The sequence below is a fragment of the Panthera pardus genome, unplaced genomic scaffold (genome assembly GCF_024362965.1).
Source record: "Panthera pardus isolate Hobbes unplaced genomic scaffold, ASM2436296v1 HiC_scaffold_24, whole genome shotgun sequence".
NCBI classification, from domain to species: Eukaryota; Metazoa; Chordata; class Mammalia; order Carnivora; family Felidae; genus Panthera; species Panthera pardus.
In genome coordinates this window covers 50861347-50879874 of record NW_026526810.1, presented here as the reverse complement: position 1 = coordinate 50879874, position 18528 = coordinate 50861347, and the positions used below count along the sequence as shown (strand labels likewise).

General features: G+C 41.1%; 1 protein-coding gene across 1 annotated transcript; it reads left to right on the top strand.

Moving 5' to 3' along the window:
• The first annotated feature begins 4723 nt into the window (after window positions 1–4723).
• On the top strand, window positions 4724–8492 carry CUNH15orf48 (chromosome unknown C15orf48 homolog). Its single transcript, XM_019442243.2, has 5 exons — window positions 4724–4844; window positions 4957–5018; window positions 5191–5276; window positions 6121–6181; window positions 8105–8492. Exons 2-5 carry the CDS (start codon window positions 4983–4985, stop codon window positions 8171–8173), a joined length of 252 nt encoding a protein of 83 aa, XP_019297788.1. The 5' UTR covers window positions 4724–4844; window positions 4957–4982; the 3' UTR covers window positions 8174–8492.
• The last annotated feature ends 10036 nt before the right edge of the window (window positions 8493–18528 follow it).

Sequence of the window (18528 nt, the reverse complement as noted above, 5' to 3'; positions counted from 1 at the left end):
GTGTAGGGTACTGGAGAGCATAGTGCGTGACACATGCGAGTTATAAATGTCGGGAAGTTTCCTATTTTTTTTTTTTTTTAATTTTTAATGTGTATTTATTTTGAGAGAGAGGGAAAGAGCATGAGCAGGGGAGGGGCAGAGAGAAGAGAGAAAGAATCCCAGGCAGGCTCCGTGCTTGGGGTTTGAACTACGAACCAGGAGATGATGTGCTGAACTGAAATTGAGAGTCAACACTTAACCGACTGAGCCACCCAGGTGCCCCTGTTTTGTTTTGTTTTGTTTTGTTTTAATGTTAAGTTATTTTTGAGAGAGAGAGGGAGGGAGATAGGATCCGAAGCAAGCTCAGAGCTGTCAGCACAGAGCCTGATGCGAGGGCTTGAACTCACAAACCATGAGTTCATGACCCAAGCCACAGTCAGCCGTCCAACCAACTGAGCCACCCAAGTGCCCTGAAAGTTTCCTATTTCTGACTGGAACCAGGTCTGTTGATTAAGCAAAACCTCACTACTTGGGAATAATTAAAAGACCGGTCTTATTTATAGGCATAAAATAGAATGCAATTAAAATTATTCTAACAAACTGACCCCTTTTGAATAGTAGGGAAGACACCCAGAAACCTTATTAGAATTCTGACAATTCATTCATGTTATCTCTCAGCTGCTGGTTTTATGGGATAAGGCAGCCATTAAGGCTTCACCATCCTAGTCCTGAGACATCTTGGCCCTTAACTCAGACTCTAGCTATGGACTCCTTGTTTTCCCTAGAAAAAGTTTCTAGTGTCCAGACTGGAAATGTAGTACCTGCACATTGTAGAGACTGAGTTTTGATTTGAAAATGTCTTTTTAAATTGTAATGGTAACTTCTCAACAAAACTTTGGAAGCCCCCTGAGAACAAAAACCATGTGTCTCCTCTCATTGAAAAACTTGATAAATAATGAAGTCAGATCAAGGATTTCTTTGGATCAGTTTTAATGTGATTTGAAGATAGCTCTGGGCAACTTGTAAAAGCTGTGTTCTTAATCAGTGAGAAAAGAATACTTCAGCTTCCGAGCACCTGGGAAGTGTGAACAGCTTTCCCAATACACTGAGCTCAAACTCTTTTCTGAGCCACAATTAACAGCCATAAACAATACAGTGTACTCCCAGACATTCCAAAATTAAGCAAATGCAGTTTTTACTAAACTTCGTAACTAGGTAGACACTGAAGGATGGGCAGAAAGAATTTCAACAAAAAATATTTTTCTTATAAAGACTAAGCTGGGCTGATTAAAATCTAAGTTGAAATTCTTAGACTGGGAGCCAAGCAGCCATGGTTCAACACGCCTGTAAAGGGCATCAGAGAAGGTTCTAGAAGTTACTGGCAATTAAGGTGGGATGGGGAGGCTTCCTGAAGGGATTATAGGCTTTGGAGCAGATGCCGACAGTGATGCTGGTGAGTGTCCTAAGTGGGTTCTTTGGGAGCTGCCAGAGTTTGAAGGGTGGGAGCTGTGCCTGCAAGTAATCCTGGAAAAAAACAAACTACATATTGACCTTGAAGCTCCCACAAGGTCAGTAAAATGGCATTAATTTAAAGGAAGGTAAGTGTGGTTGTCTGGGTCTAATTCTCATTGCTGCAAATAGAAATAAGCAGATCTTAAACGTTATATGGGTACATTATATCTGTGTATACAATTTGTAATTTTTAATACATTTTATTCTGAACATTTTCAAACATAGAATAGTATAAAAAAAACCCCACATACTTACCACCTAGACTAATTATTTTACTAAAGTTGACCATTTGTGTTTTTTTAAAAATGTTTATTTTTGAGAAAGAGAGTGCAAGTGGGGGAGGGGCAGAGAGAGAGACAGAGAGAGAGAGAGAATCCCAAGCAGCCTCCATGCTGTCAGCCTGATGTGGGGGTCAAACCCATGAAGCATGAGATCATCGCCTGAGCTGAAAACAAGAGTTGGAGGCTCAATGGACTGAGCCATGAGCCATCTGGGTGCCCCTGCTTCATTTGTTTTTTTTTTTAGCAGAAATATTTTAAAGTAAATCTCAGTCAGGGTTCCTGGGTGGCTCAGTCTGTTGAGCCTCCGACTTTAGCTCAGGTCATGATCTCATGTTTCATGAGTTCAAGCCCCACATTGGGCTTTCTGCTGTCAGAACAGACTCAATTTGGATCCCCTATCCCCCTCTCTCTGCCCCTCCCCAGCTTGCACTCTCTCAATAAATAAATGTTTAAAAACTAAATAAAGTAAATCTCAGTCATTATATTTCTCCCTTACGGGGCACCTGGCTGACTCAGTTGGTAGAGCATGCAATTCTTGAGATTGTGAGTTCAAGCTCCAAGTTGGGCCTAGAGCTTACTTTAAAAAAAAAACAACACAAAAAAACACAAAAAAACAAAACAAACAAAAAAAACCCAAAATTTTTTTCCACCTGAGTTGGGCGGCTGACTTAGGCTCAGGTCATGATCTCACAGCTCATGAGTTCGGGCCCGCATCGGGCTCTGTGCTGACAGCTTAGAGCCTGGATCCTGCTTCGGATTCTGTGTCTCCCTCTCTCTTTCTGCCCCTTCCCTGCTAACGTTCTGTCTCTCTCTCTCTCTCTCTCTCAAAAATTAAACATTAAAAAGATTTAGAAAGATGTTCCCCCCTTAAATATTTTCATATATAATCTCTATAAAGGGGGGGTATTTTTTAACATAAACATAATATCATTATCACACCTAACAAAATGAACAATACTTCTTTAATATTCTTTCATATCTGGTCTGCATTTGGTTTCCTTAACTGCTACCAAATAAACATCTTCACCTTTCGTAAGTTTTCTCAAAGACCGCCTTGGTGGAATTATTCACCTGCCTTTGGTGCCACATCATGCCTAGGGTTATTTACAGGCACTAAATTGTTAAGAACCTTGAAGTAAGGGACTCATATCCTATTAATCTTTTAAATTTACTGTGCCCTTGTCCCCAGGTTAATGCCTAGATTACTACAAAACAGTACTGCATTTTGAAAAGAAACGGCATTGGCGAAACAGTTTACAGACATCAGTGAGCAAGGGCTACACTCTAATTTTAATTTGGGGGCCATAATACATTCTTGTAAAATTTCTTTCTTCCTCTTTCTTCCTTCCTCCTTCCCCTTCTCTCTCCCTTCCTTTTTCCTCCCTTCCTTCCTGGAAACACATGACACTTTTTAAAGAAACTTCTGACAAAAGTAGTTTTAGAAATCCCACAGGAGCATTAAAAGGCTCCTTTGATTCTATTCGAAACAAACCACAGAGAATTAATGTTGAGTTTTCTTTGATGTATTGATTACTGAACCTAACCAACCAGAAAATGTCTCCAGTTACAACTCTGGGGTTACATAGGGAGAATCCTTATCAGAGTAAGTGGGTTTGATGCTACATTTATGATCTTCCTTATATAAAACAAAACAGATATTTGCAAATAGTAATTACCATTTACTGATGTGCTTTACATACATTCTAACATTTTTTCCAACTGCCTCCCCTGCTAGGTTTGTTCCCATTTTACGGATATATAAACTGAGACTCATCATAAAGGTTAAGTTTCATTTCCTCAAAGTCTTTCAGCTAATGGAGTGTAGCAGGGGTGGGCTCTGAATTCTGGGCCATTTCACTGCAAAGCCCGAACCTTAAACTAAAAGGGGTTGAAACAGATCTTGGGTCTGATCATTTCCAGGGAACATGAAGGTGTTTCCCTTTTAACATTAACTGGTAGCTTGAACCTCAAACAATTTAAAAATAATTGTTTTTAATAACTATTTTTAAATAACGGCGCTTGTGTTCTTGGCTTAATTGCAGTATCTAAGAGCGCCACCATGCAGAAAGAACAGGGGTGTTGGGTGTCAGACAGGCATGGGTTCTGATTACATTTCGGCCTCTTACTATGCGACTTGAGTATCTCTGAGCCTCTATATAACATACTCACCTTGTAAAAATGCCGAGACGATTCCGGCACAGAGTCTAGCACATGGGCTTGCTTTAATGGAGTTGTTAGCATTATTTCCGTGGTTTTGCAGCTGCCTGCATGCTCTGTGCAAGGCGAGACTGCTAGTTAAAAGGAGACTTCCAGACGACGCCAAGGACTGAGTCGTCTCCGAGAAGGAAACCTTTCCAAACCTGATTCTTTTTGTATCTTCTCCCTCACATGCTGATTTTTTTCCATTAAAAAAAAAAAAAAAAAGGGGGGGGAGGGGATGGGGGGGAGGGGATGGAAATTAAAATTTTTTAAGGAACAAATCAGGACACCATGGGAGTTCTGAAGTGAATTTTACATTTAATTATAATTATCTCCATATGTGGAGATACATCTTATTTTAGAGGTTTTAATGTGATTGGATGGATTTTAATTTACCTGCCTGTTCCTGGGAGCCACACACCCCTCCATCCCTCTAGACCCCGGCTCTCCGGCTTCTTTTCCAGACCTCCTTTTAGGGGGCTTGGTTTTCATCCAGGCCTTGGCCATCAGAGCTCCGCTTGCTCTCGGTGCCGCTCTCTTGCCGGCGCTGGGCCGGGAGCAACCTGGGGCATCAACGCCGAGCCTCAGCTCTCTGGGCGGCAAGTAAGGACCACGCCGGACGGCAGGGGGCGCCAGCTCCCGCGTTCGGCTGCTGCGCGTCCTCCAGCTGGCTGTCCTGCAGGGGGCGCCCGGAAGCCGGGCGCCGGGAGGGGAAAGCGAGTCAGGCTCCGCACGCCCCCCGCCAGGCCCGCGTGACCTGAGCGCCCTGGCCCGGCCCATCATTTGCGGTCCGTATATAAAGTGAGGACGCAGAGGGCTAGTTCGGTTCGGGGCGTTTTCCTCGTCCGCGCGCCGCTCTGCCCCGCCTCCCAGGTGAGCTGCCTCAGGCTGCCTTGGGGAGTACGTTGGCCGGTTGGAGCCCGCCAGATTGGGTCCTTAGTGGCTGAAGTTTTCAGCAGCATCTTGGATTTTTTTTTAATTCTAGATTTGGCATTCAACACTGAAGTCATCATGAACCTCTTCCAACTCCTGAGGAAAAAGAAGGAAGTAAGTTTTAAAGCAGTTGAAATTCTTGACTTAAAATATTAATTTTTAAAGATGAAAAGATGGTGCAAATTTTGAAGAAAGTATGTAAGATGATATATAGTTATTCTGTTATATGTCACATGTTTCACATTGAAACATGGGAATATTCACCCTCAAACCTGTTCTCTGTTAGCTTATTCCTTTGGTGCTGATGATGACCACAGCAGCGGGTGGAGCTTCGGCTTTTGCAGTATATTCCCTTCAAAAGACTGATGTGATGTAAGTAGCCATCATTTATACAAACGTTTTTAGCAGTGCTAGATTGACCTTCCGCATATGAAATGCATGGTGTCAGTTTCCTAGTTTTACCCCCAGGATAAGAATGTCAAATTGTCAACTTGAAGTTGGGACTGGAAAGCAGCCTGATATCGGAAGACTCTTGAATTATGATATTAATAGGATAAGTTTGTTCCTTGTATCTAAGTATCCTTTCATCCACTGACCCTCCTCTTCTTCAGCAAGGTTTGATTTTTTTTTTTTTTAACTTAAGTTTTGAAATTTAAAGTTCTTAAATGGCCTTTACAGATTCATTTGTCTATAGTGAACCTAACCTCAGCTCTGGATATAGGCAGGTAAAATGCCATGTATCCTGGAATATGAGGAAGAAAGAAAATTGAAACTGATCTTGGCCCAGTGCAGGGCTGGAGAGGGTGGTAATGCCAGGCTCTGGCCCAGGGGCCTTGCACCTCGGAGTTCACCATCTACAGAGTTCAAGCCCGGCCCCTCTGCCTGTCCCAGAAACCAGGGCAAGAACGTTTTTGCTTGCATTTATCCTGGCATTTCCACCCCCATTGCTGTTCAGCTTATGGGAACATTCTCCAGTTCAGCCCAATAAAAGGAATACAGACCTTTCACCCTGCAGAGGAATCGATCCTTAATGTTTGAGCCAAATCGAGAAGTTCCCTTAAGTAACCTTCCATTAATTTCAGTGAACTAACAGATATATGCCTGTTTGTCAGTCTAGGTCTGTCCTGTGATGTCCCAGCATGTTTATAGACCCACTGTCAGAGTTGGTTTAAATTTACTTACTTTGATGTTTAATCAGCTTTCTTTTACTTTTTAGCATTGATCGGAAAAAAAATCCAGAACCTTGGGAAACTGTGGATCCTAATGTACCTAGCAAGGTATTGCTAAATTAAAAAGTGGTTTACATTTACCCCAAGCTTTAGCACCCTTGTCAGCAAAATGGATTTAATACCTTTCCCTTTTGGGGCACCTGGGTGGTTCAGTTAGTAAAGCAGCTGACTCTTGATTTTGGCTCAGGTCATGATCTCGTGGTTGGTGAGCTCAAGCCCCTCGTTGGGCTCTATGCTGACAGCGTGGAGCCTGCTTTGGATTCTCTCTCTGCCCCTCCCACACTCATTTTCTCCCTCTCTAAATAAATAAATAACTTTAAAAAATACCTTTCACTTTCAGGGTGCCTTTGAGTGTAGTGGTAAAGGGAGTGCCATGGAATTCTGGAGATCTAGTTCAAATCCTTGTTCCATTATTCACAGGTGATTTTGGACAACCTGGCCTTTCTGAGGCTCTCAGAATCTCTAAACTGGGCTCAATAATAGGATTCTACCTCGGAGTTAAGAGGATTAAAGAATGTAAAATACATAACGCCCTTTAGCATAGTGCCTAGCCCATAGTCCGTACTTAAATATTAACTTTCATCATTATTGTAATATATTATCTCATTGTATCCATTGCTTATCTAAGGTTAATACAAGGTCTATTGTGATAAATAACAGGGGCTCCTGAAAACAGGAGTGGCGTTCTCTTTATGCAAAATCACCTAATAGTGGCTCATTCTTTTAAGACTATAGCAAAGACTTTTTTATATTTCTGAGTCTGTTGGAATCAACACTACTTAGATCTGTCAGGAAAGCTTTTTTTAAACAAAACTTTCAAATAGTTGAGTTTGACCTAGTGAGGGACATTTAGAATCTTTAAAACTACCTGCATCTCTAAGCAAAATAAGTCAGGGAAAGACAAGTACCATATGATTTCATTCATATGTGGAATTAAGAAACAAAACAAATGAGCAAAGGAAAAATGAGAGAGAGACACCAAGAAACAGATTCTTAACTATAGAGAACAAACTGATGGTTGCCAGAGGGTGGCGGGTGGGAGGATGGGCGAAGGAGGTGATAGGGATTACGAGCACACTTATCATGATGAGCACTGAGTAATGTACAGAAACGTTGAATCACTATATTATACAACTGAAACTAATATAACACTGTAGGTTAACTATAACTGAAATTAAAATTAAAATTTTTTAAATTTTTATTTATTTTTGAGAGTGGGAGAAGGGCAGAGAGAGAGGGAGACCGAGGATCCAAAGCGGGCTCTGCACTGACAGCAGAGAGCCCCTGATGCAGGGCTCCAGTTCACGAACTGTGAGATCATGACCTGAGCTGAAGCTGGTTGCTCAACGAACTGAGCAACCCAGGCGCCCTCCAAAAAATTTTTGAAACAACAAAAAAAACCTATCTACATCTCCTGTGTCCTGGGGTATGATATGTATGGGGTATGTCCTATGTCCTGTAACTGTGACGATAAATGAGAACCTCTGAATTTGAGTTTTTGGGAAGTCAAGGACTATCCACAGCTCTGTCCCTTTTCCCTTACTGCATAACTTAGATCATTTGTACCTTTGTCGAATAATTAAAATGAGGAAGTTTGGTTAAGAGCCTACTGTGTGCCAAGCCCTGTGCTAGAGCATTTTACATCCACTCACCGGGAGCAGACACACTCTTTGAACTTATAGTTCACCTAAAGCCATAGGAAGCTTAGAAATCTAGAACCTGTTATGTGAAAGTGGGCAAATGTATATGACCTTTCTTGATGATCCTATAACACTCAGGAACCCAAAGGCTTTTTAGAGCTCATATTACTGGTTTGTGCATGTTCTTAGAGATGGGAAGAAATGGTTCTTTGACTACAAATATTATGGTGATGCTCTTTCCAAAAGGGAGTGTGGACAAACCCTAAAAAGGGACATGAGGATGAAGGACAGATCCTGAAAAACATTTGTATTTTCCTTCTTTTTTTTCAAGCTTATAACAATCAACCAACAATGGAAGCCCATTGAAGAGTTGCAGAAGGTCCGAAGGGCCACCAAATGACCAGCTCTTGCTTCTTTCTTCCAAAGAGTACTCTATGAATCTAGTGGAAACATTTCTGCACAAACTAGATTATGGATACCAGTGTGCGGAAATGCTTCTGCTACATTTTTAGGGCTTGACTACATTTTTGGACTCTGGATAGGAATTATAAAGGTAGTGCAGCAATAACCACGTAGTTCAAAAATAAGTTTGTGTTTATTTTCTTGTGAATTTAATGTTGCGTATTGAAATTTTTATGTTTATGATGCCTGAATATTTTCCTAAAGTGTATAAAGATTTGTAAACTAGATTGTCTATAATAAAATACTATTTGTGCAAGGTTTCTTAAAGATACATATTTAAATAGAGGAGAAAGTCTTTTTATGGAAGAAAAACATATTTTGAAGCATGGAGCTTCATTTTCTAAAACAACATACAGTGCAAATTTGTGTGTAAACTTTTCTTCCAAGTTTATTCATTCACCAGAAATTTATTGAGCCCCTGCTGTTAGCTATGCCCTGTTCTTGTGCAGGTGAGATAAAGCAGTGAATAAAACCAAACTTTGGAAGGAGATGAATAAAAGATGGTAAGCACAGTGAGGAAAATGAAGAAGATATGGGGGATGAGACTTGCATGACAATTGGACTTGGAAGGAAGTGCTGGGATTACAACGTAGGAAGGTGGGGCACACCGAAACCGGCCTTGCAGATGCCAAGGATAACATGGTTCTCACGTGAGGGTGGGGGAGGGGAGAATGGAGAGCTTTGCCCATGCATGATAGAGTCCAGGGCCACTCTTGACTCTGGCCAATGGTGACTTGGAGACTAAAGGTGCAACCAAACCCACATGTTCCTGGGCTCCCCGTTGACTTTTCTTAAAAATAGGACCAAGTATGGGGCGCCTGGGTGGCTCAGTTGGTTAAGTGTCTGACTCTCGGTTTCAGCTCAGGTCATGATCTCACAGGTAGTCAGTTCAAACCCCAAGTTGGGCTCTTGCACTGATAGCATGGAGCCTTCTTGGGATTCTCACTCTGCCCCTTGCCTGCTTGTTCTCTCTCTCTCAAAATAAATAAACTCAAAAATGGGACCAAGTAGGGATTGCTTTTCATTAAGTTATTTTTTTAAAAAGGAGGTATAATTTATTAAAAAAAGGAGCTATGAACACACCATAGTATTCATCCATGTAAAGTGCACACTTCATTGGTTTTTAGTGTATTCACACAAAATTTTACAACCACCTCCACCATCTGACTCCAGGATATTTTCATCACCCTAAAGAGAACCCTCTACCCATTAGCAGTCATTCCCTATTCCTGACCCCTCTGCTCCCTGCCCCAGGCAAACACTGATAAACTTAATCTTTATGGATTTGCCCATGCTGGACATTTCACATAAATGAAATCATACATTATGTAGCCTTTGTCTCTAGCTCTTTTAACTTAGCATAATGCTTTCAAGATTCATCCCTGTTGTGCCATGTGTGAGTATTTTATTCCTTTTTATGACTAATTTTCCGTTGTATGGATGTACCATATTTTGTTTATCCATCAGTTGATGTGGATTGTTTGCACTTCTTGGTTGTTACATCAGTAATAGTGCTGTGAACAGCCACGTCCAAGTTTTTGTGTAGCCATACATTTTCAGTTCTCTTGGGTGTTCATCACCTCTTTTAAATAAAGATGATGCATGCTTTTAAAATTTTCCATCTGAGGGGCTCCTGGGTAGCTCAGTCAGTTAAGCATCGAACTTTGGCTCAGGTCATGATCTCACGGTTCGTGGGTTTGAGCCCGGCGTTGGGCCCTGTGCTGATGGCTCAGAGCCTGGAGCCTGCTTCAGATTCTGTGTCTCCCTCTCTCTGCCCCTCCCCTGCTCCTGCTCTGTCTCCTTCTATCTCTCAAAAATAAAGAAAAGTTAAAAAAATATTTTTTTAATAAAAAAATTCCATCTGAGGAGCACCTGGGTGGCTTGGTCGGTTGAGCGTCCAACTCTTGATTTCAGCTTAGGTCATGATCCTGTCATGGGATTGAGGCCCGTATCAAGCTCCACGCTGACCATGGACCTGGCTTGAGATTCTCTGTCCCTCTGCTCCTCTTCATCCCTCGCAGCTCTTTCTCTCTCTCAAAAAAAAAAAAATAATAATAATAATAATTTAAAAAATTGTTTTAGTTTCCATCTGAATATAATAGAAATTTGAGAGAAGGGCTAAATTCCTATCACCTTCCCGGCAATAAAAAATAACTAGCTCTTGCTAGAGACTTGGCGATTCTGAAAGGATTAAAACAAGACTACTTCCGCCAACCTTTGTGATTACTTATCACCTCATTTTCCCAGATGAAAATCTCCAGTGGTTGATCTCACGGTATTACCTGTACCAATTAGGAAGCAAAATTTTATTTGCTTAAGTTTTTAAAGTGCACTATGGTACCCTTTAGGCAAATAAAAATGAACAACTTTGTGAAGTTTGGCCAACGAGGAGAACAAACTGCAGAGTGTTTTGTGAGGGGTAACCTTTCAACTTTAAAACACAAACCTGATTGAAATGCAGTAGCTTTAAGGGATGGGCATGACAATGGAGGGTGGCAGGTTTGGGAGGAAGAAACCCCAAGAGCAATATTGATAATTAAATTTCAACACTGACTGATTTTATTTTTGCTTGTGTTCTTAGCATTTGCTCCAAATGTTTTATTTTGAAAATTTTCAAATATGTGGAAAAGGTGGAAAATCAGTACAAGGAATACTCACAACTTTTAATCAAACATTTTGCCACATTCGCTGTATCTCTCCGTATATTATTATGCTCTTTTAAAATGAACTCTTTGAAGGAGTGCCTGGGTGGTTCAGGCAGTTAAGCGTCCAACTCTTGATTTTGGCTCAGGTCATGATCTCATAGTTCATGAGATTGAGCCCCACACTGGGACAGTGTAGGGCCTGCTTGAGATTCGCTCTTCTCTCTTTCCCTCTCTCTGCCTCTTACCTGCTGTGATCTCTCTCTCAAAATAAATAAATAGAAATTTAAATATATAAATAAATAAAATGAACTCTTTGAAAATGAGTATACACCTCATAAAGCTTCTTATACCTAATACATTATACATTATAGTATATATATATGTATATGTATATATATGTATATATATATATACATTATACATTATAGCTAACTGTAATACCATTATCATTCCTAAGAAGATTCACACTAATTCAATTGTATCACCCAACATACAATCCATTTCCATTTTCTCTAATTGTAATGTCCTTTATAGCTGTATTTTTTTTTTTTTTGAGAAATGAAAACATTTTATTTCTGTCTTTTTTTTCTATAATTTATTTATTTTTTATAATTTACATCCAAGTTAGTTAGCACATGGTGCAACAATGATTTCAGGAATAGATTCCTTAAGCCCCTTACCCATTAAACCCACACCATCACCCCCTACCCCCTATCCCACAACTTCTCCAGTAACCCTCTGTTTGTTCTCTATATTTAAGAGTCTCTTATGTTTTGTCCCCCTCCCTGTTTTTATATTATTTTTGCTTCCCTTCCCTTATGTTTATCTGTTTTGGATCTTAAAGTCCTCATATGAGTAAATTCATATGATATTTGTCTTTCTCTGACTAATTCCACTTAGCATAATACCCTCTAGTTCTATCCACGTAGTTGCAAGGGCAAGATCTCATAATATTCCATTGTATATATGTACCACATCTTCTTTATCCATTCATCCATCAATGGACATTTGTGCTCTTTCCATACTTTGGCTATTGTTGATAGTGCTGCTGTAAACATTGGGATGCACGTGTCCTTTTGAAACAGCATATCTGTATCCCTTGGGTAAATACCTAGTAGTGCAATTGCTGGGTCGTAGGCTAGTTCTATTTTTAACCTTTTGAGGAACCTCCATACTGTTTTCCAGAGTGGCTGCACCAGTTTGCATTCCCACCAGCAGTGCAAAAGTGTTCCTCTTTGTCCACATCCTCACCAACATGTGTTGTTGCCTGAGTTGTTAATGTTAGCCATTCTGACGGCTGTGAGGTGGTATCTCATTGTGTTTTGATTTGTATTTCCCCAATGATGAGTGATGTTGAGCATTTTTTCATGTGTCTGTTTGCTATCTGGATGTCTTCTTTGGAGAAGTGTCTATTCATGTCTTCTGCCCATTTCTTCACTGGATGATTTGTTTTTTGGGTGTTGAGTTTGGTAAGATCTTTATAGATTTTGGATACTAACCCTTTATCTGACATGTCATTTGCAAATATCTTCTCCCATTCCATCAGTTGCCTTTTAGTTTTGCTGATTGTTTCCTTCACGTGGAGAAGCCTTTTATTTTGATGAGGTCCCAAGAGGTTTGTTTCCCTTCTGGAGACGTATTGAGGAAGAAGTTGCCGCGGCCAAGGTCAAAGAGGTTTTTGCCTGCTTTCTCCTCGAGGATTTTGATGGCTTCCTGTCTTACATTGAGGTCTTTCATCCATTTTGAGCTCATTTTTATGTATGGTGTAAGAAAGTGGTCCAGGTTCATTTTTCTGCATGTCACTGTCCAGTTTTCCCAGCACCACTTGCTGAAGAGACTGTCTTTATTCCATTGGATATTCTTTCCTGCTTTGTCAAAGATAGTTGGCCATACATTTGTGGGTCCATTTCTGGGTTCTCTATTCTGTTCCATTGATCTGAGTGCCTGTTTTTGTGCCAGATAACTGTATTTTTATGTCTGGAATCCAATTCAAGATTCGCTTGTTGCATATGATTGTTAGGTCGTTTGTACTGAGTATTTGACAAATATGTGGTCATCAAAATGACTCCATAGGAGCATTGTAGAACTGTTATCTCTATAGAGTTTGATCTGGATAAAATACTCCTGGATGTGGACTTCGAATTTTCAAAATTTGAGATATAATAATGTTTTCATGTAATTTAAAGAAATTTAAGAAATTGCGCATGATTGAGCATCCACTATGTGGTAGGCATGGTGCTGGCCTCAAGAATCTGGCATAGGAAAGGCTCGCACTTATGAACAAATCAAAGCAATACAGTGACCACACAGCAAGGATAGAACTGAGCATAAGGTACAAAAAAAAGCTTCCCAAAAAACGCGGATCGCTGAAAGACTGATCAGTCTGGCTTCTTGAAAAAACAATCATTGGAAGTCAGCAGTTCAGTTGAAGTAGAGGGGCATGTTTACCAAGGCACAGAGGGCTAAAATAGCCTATCTTCCGGGAACTTGAAGTCGGTTAATGTGTGGAATTTAATATCGGAGAGTAGAGTGGGATGCATGGAACATGTAGGGCCCTTTATGCTATTATCCTGCAGGCACAAAGGAACCAGAAAAGGGTTTTAAGCTGTGGAAGGAGAGAATGCACTTTACTTAATGGGGCGTTGGCTACGGCAAGTTGAAGTAGGGCGTGCACGCTGGAAGGGACTTTGTGGTTGGAGGCCAGAGACCAGCTGCTGCCAACGGTCTAGGGTGCAGGTAGTGAGGGCCATAACCTTTGCCTTGGTTAAAGCAATGGCAGAGAGAATAGAAAAAGAGAGGGTGCGTTTGAGGGACATTGATGAGAAAACTTCAAGGCTCATTGAAGGTAGATGGAGGATGTCCAAAATGACTCCCCGATTTCTCACCTGAGGAAGTGGGTGGGGGGTGGTGCCAAGATAGAGAATATAGGAGGGAAACAAAATGGAATATTCAAGGGAAAGGTAGATAATGAGGGAAATGAGTTAGACTTTGGAATTGTTGCCTTTGAAAACCCAGTGAGCTATGTAGGTAGATTGCTTCTGGAGAACTGCAAGGAGGTGTGAGCTGGAGGCAGCTCAGGGGCGGTAAGACCAAGGACATGCCTACAGAGGGCAGAGGGCATCAAAGGGAAATGAAGACCGAAGAGAGAGGAATGTTATCATGAAGGGTGTGGGTAGAGGAGGAGGATCTGATCCCTGACGGGGACTGAGAGGTCATGGCCAGGGAAGGAGGACTGAGACTTGCGTCCAGGGGCCCAGAGAGGGAGGAGTGCTCTTCCCTGTCAGATTTTTCCAGCAATTAAACCAGAGTCCATTCAACTTTATGGCCTTGAGCCTTAAGCAAACATCTATTATTTTCTCTTACATAAAAAATTAGATGTGAAGCTTAGATAAATAAGCTTTCTGAATAAAAACGTTAAAATCACATTCGATATCACTAAAAACTGGCCTGGGGTCTAATTAAATACTCATTCATCATATTTTCCCCCTTTGGAAGATTGTGTCACATTTTAGTTGGGACTTTCTGGTAGAGAGTGAAATTACAGGCTCTGAAATCATATTGTTCTGCCACTTAGTACTTGTGTTGCTTTGGACAAGCCTCGGATTTCTCATCTATAAAACTGGGTTAATTTGTACCTGCTTAGGTTAGTTGTGAAAATCAGGTGAGACAATAAAATACTGAAAGAGGTGTTTTGCATGTACAGGGCTAGTTGTTCAAAAAGTGTTCCCTTCTTTAAAAAAAAAAAAAATTATCTCTGTAAAGTAGAAGGGTCTTAATGTATTTAAAAGTATATTCTTCCGTGGCTGGGAACATTGCCTGTTTGAAATTCACACATACCTACCTGTAGTAACTGGTCTGCTTTGGGTGCACAACGCCCCAATTATAAACCTTTGGGAGAGCACAAACACACCCATAGATAAATACATCTCACCTCAGCTCTCATCTACATAGATACCTAGCTGGAGATAAGAATCCCTACATATATGCCCACATAGATGTGCTCACATCCAGAAAACACATAGTAACAAAAATATTTATATATATAGATAAATACATATAAATATTAGAAATATTTATGTGTAAATATATAAATATAATAAATATACATTATAAATATATAAATATATATTATAAATATTATAAATATAAATATCCATATATAAATATTATATAAATATAAACATTTATTATATATACATATATATTATAATATTATAAATATTTATATATATAAATATTTGTATATATTTATAATATATAATATATATAATATATATGTATACATATGTATATATATACATATACATATCCTGGGGCACCTGGGTGGCTCCGTTGGTTGAGCATCTGACTGACTCTTGATTTCGGTTCAGGTCATGATCCCAGGGTGGTGAGGTCAAGCCCCGTGCTGGCAGCATGAAGCCTGCTTAAGATTCTCTCTCTCCCTCTACCTCTGCCCCTCCCCCCCACTCATGTTCTCTTTCTCTCTAAAATTAAAATATGTATGTATACATATATACATATATGCCTCCATAGAGACAAATGTCTGTATTTTAGTAATCACTATATTCACATAAGTACATTACATATATTCTCACATTCAAAAGTGATGATATGTGGTTTGAACAAGGAAGGCAGGTGAAGTTGAATGCATGTACCTAAGACAGCTATAGAAATTTAAAAACATGGGTGGGGGTGGTATTGCCTGGGTAGCTCAGTTGGTTAAGCGTCCAACTTCAGCTCAGGTCATGATCTCGCGGTTCTTGAGTTTGAGCCCCGAGTCAGGCTCTGTGCTGACAGTTCAGAGCCTGGAGCCTGCTTCAGATTCTGTGTCTCCCTCTCTCTCTGCCCCTTCCCTGCTCATGCTCTCTCTCTCTTTCTCAAGAATAAACATTAAAAAAAAGAAATCAAATTAGTTTTTCTGGTCATTGGCCCTTATAGCATTTTTTCCCCATGCTTAGAAAGTTGCCTCAGGTAATTATGTAATTTTTCTCTAGAAACTAAAGCTTTTGTTTTGGTTTTCATGGTGTTTTATTCCATCATTTGCCTGTGTGCATGTTACTTAGCTTTAAAATGAAAATTAGTGGGGCGCCTGGGTGGCTCAGTCGGTTAAGCGGCCGACTTCGGCTCAGGTCATGATCTTGCAGTCCGTGAGTTCGAGCCCTGCGTCGGGGCTCTGTGCTGACAGCTCAGAGCCTGGAGCCTGTTTCAGATTCTGTGTCTCCCTCTCTCTGACCCTCCCCCGTTCATGCTCTGTCTCTCTCTGTCTCAAAAATAAATAAATGTTATAAAAAAAATGAAAATTAGAATAAAATGAAGGAAAACCCCAAATTTTATAACTCTGGAAGACATGCTAAAACCAACTTTCTCATTCAGCTGGTATGACTTATAACACATATATAATAAAATACTGCTTGTTTGGAGAGTGGGCATACTGTTTAAAAAATTACACTCCACTTTTTTGTATTTACATCAAGTAATGTATGTGATTTTTCCTTTACATAGTTGTGTGTGATCATGAAGCTGATACTATTCCTTGGTGTTTGTTAAGGATATATTGCCTCAGGAAAGTTAGCCTGACTTATTTCATAATGCCTTTGCTTATCTGAATTTTCCTTTTCAACATAAATGAGAAATGAATCTGTACCACAAGACCAATGTGACCTGTAGTTTGCTTGTTATTTGGAGACAAGTGCATTAAGTTTAGATATAACAAAATGAATCGGTCTTAATGCTTCAGTTAGAAGAGGGTTTTGTTTTTTTTTTATGTTTGTTTTTGAGAGAGAGACAGAGAGGGCGACAGAGCAAGAGGAGAGGAGGACAGGCAGAGAGAGAGGACACAGGATCCGAAGCAGGCTCCAGGCTCTGAGCTGTCAGCACAGAGCCCGAAGCGGGGTTCGAACTCACAAATCATGAGATCAGGACTTGTGTTGAGGTTGGCTTAACCGACTGAGCCATCCTGGCACCCCATAAGAGTTTTGATAATTATATACACCCATGAAGGTATCATGCAAAACAAGCTACTGAACATTTCTATCACCCCAGAAGGTTCTCCTGTGACACTTTTTAAATTAAAAACCACCAAACTGTACACGTAAAAAGGGTGAATTTTATTGTATGTGAATTATTGCCCCCCTCTCTAAAAAAAAAAAAAAAAATCTGTTCCACATTTACTTGCTTTCTTACCTTCAGAAATAAGAGAGGCTGGCATAATTTTTTCCCTCCATATGAAGTAATCCTCTAGCCTATATATTACATTTGATTTGCTTTTTTTCTGAAAACAGGAAATTGGACATTGCTGAAGATTGTAAGAAACACACTAACAAGATCACCTGGACCAGGGCTTCTAGTTCAGTCTGTCCCTGCAGGGACAACAAATAGGCTTCCTTGGGCTGTGGTGTGGAGAGACCTCGGAGCAAAGTGTGGACACTGGGTTTACCTAGTGTCTAAGTGATACAAATATTACCACCTGCAGAGGAAGGGCCCAGGCAGAGTGCAAGAGTCCCCATAGCAACAAGGCTATCCCGGCAGTAAATCCTCTGTAGGGCAAGGCTGTAACCAAGTGAAGCAGGAGAAGGTATAGTTGACTTCGCAGCTGGACTAGCATATGCTTCACCAACTCCTGTGCCACTGGGGTACATCAGAGCTCGCCCAGAGAGCAGGGAGCCCTCTGTGGCACCAGATCAAGTCCTCCACTAGCAATCTAATTCGGTCCTCAGACTTCAGCCGTGCATCAGAATCTCCCGGAAGGCACATTGAAATGTGGATTGCTGGGCCCCAAACCCAAAATTTCTGCTTTGGTGTATCTGGGGAGGGAGCCAAGGATCTGGGTTTCTAACAAGTTCCCAGGTAAGACTGATGCTGCTGGTTGGGGGACCACACTTTGGGCACAGTGCTGAAGCTCTTTGCCCCTTACAACATTTGGTAATTAGTGGGGAATTCTGCCCACTCAGTAACATCTTAGTCCAGTCCCTAGCCATCAGTTGAACTCTTGCTGTGAGGAGAGCAGGTTCAGGCCAGGCATGGAAGATTCAAGGGCGGGAACGCCTCTCCCAGGGAGGCTGCCCTGCTTGCCTGCTTAGTCACTCTGGTCGGGTGACTTACCCTGAGGAGCGGTGGATTTATCAGGCATGTGCGTAAATGCATCTGCATTTGTGAACATCATTTCTCTGCAGAGATGACACTGCTGACCACCCGTATCAGGACCCATGACAGTGGTTCTGCCATTGTGACAATCAAATCAAACATTAATCCAGCTTCACAGCTGACATGGCGGGCCAGGAGCAAGCAGACAGGCCAGCACCTGACTCCAGGATCTGTCAGTTAGGAGCTGGGTGCCCTGGGCAAGTTTCCTAACTTCTCAGAACCTTGCTTTGCAAAGGGGGATTCATCTCAGGGGTAGGCCTGTGGGCTGGGTTAATACTTACAAATGTTTTCACTGAGATATTACATTCCTGCATCACTTCCTCACTGATCTTCCTTCTGCTTTTAAGGCAGGAGCATCCCTTGCCTCAGGGTGAGGGCTCAGGTATGAGCCCTGTCCCACTCCTAGGGCAGTTGGGTTAGATGGGCAGCATGGGCAGCATCTGGGGGGGGCGCCCCAGGCCGACCGACTCTGAATCTCAGGATTCTGTGTTTTAACACATAAACC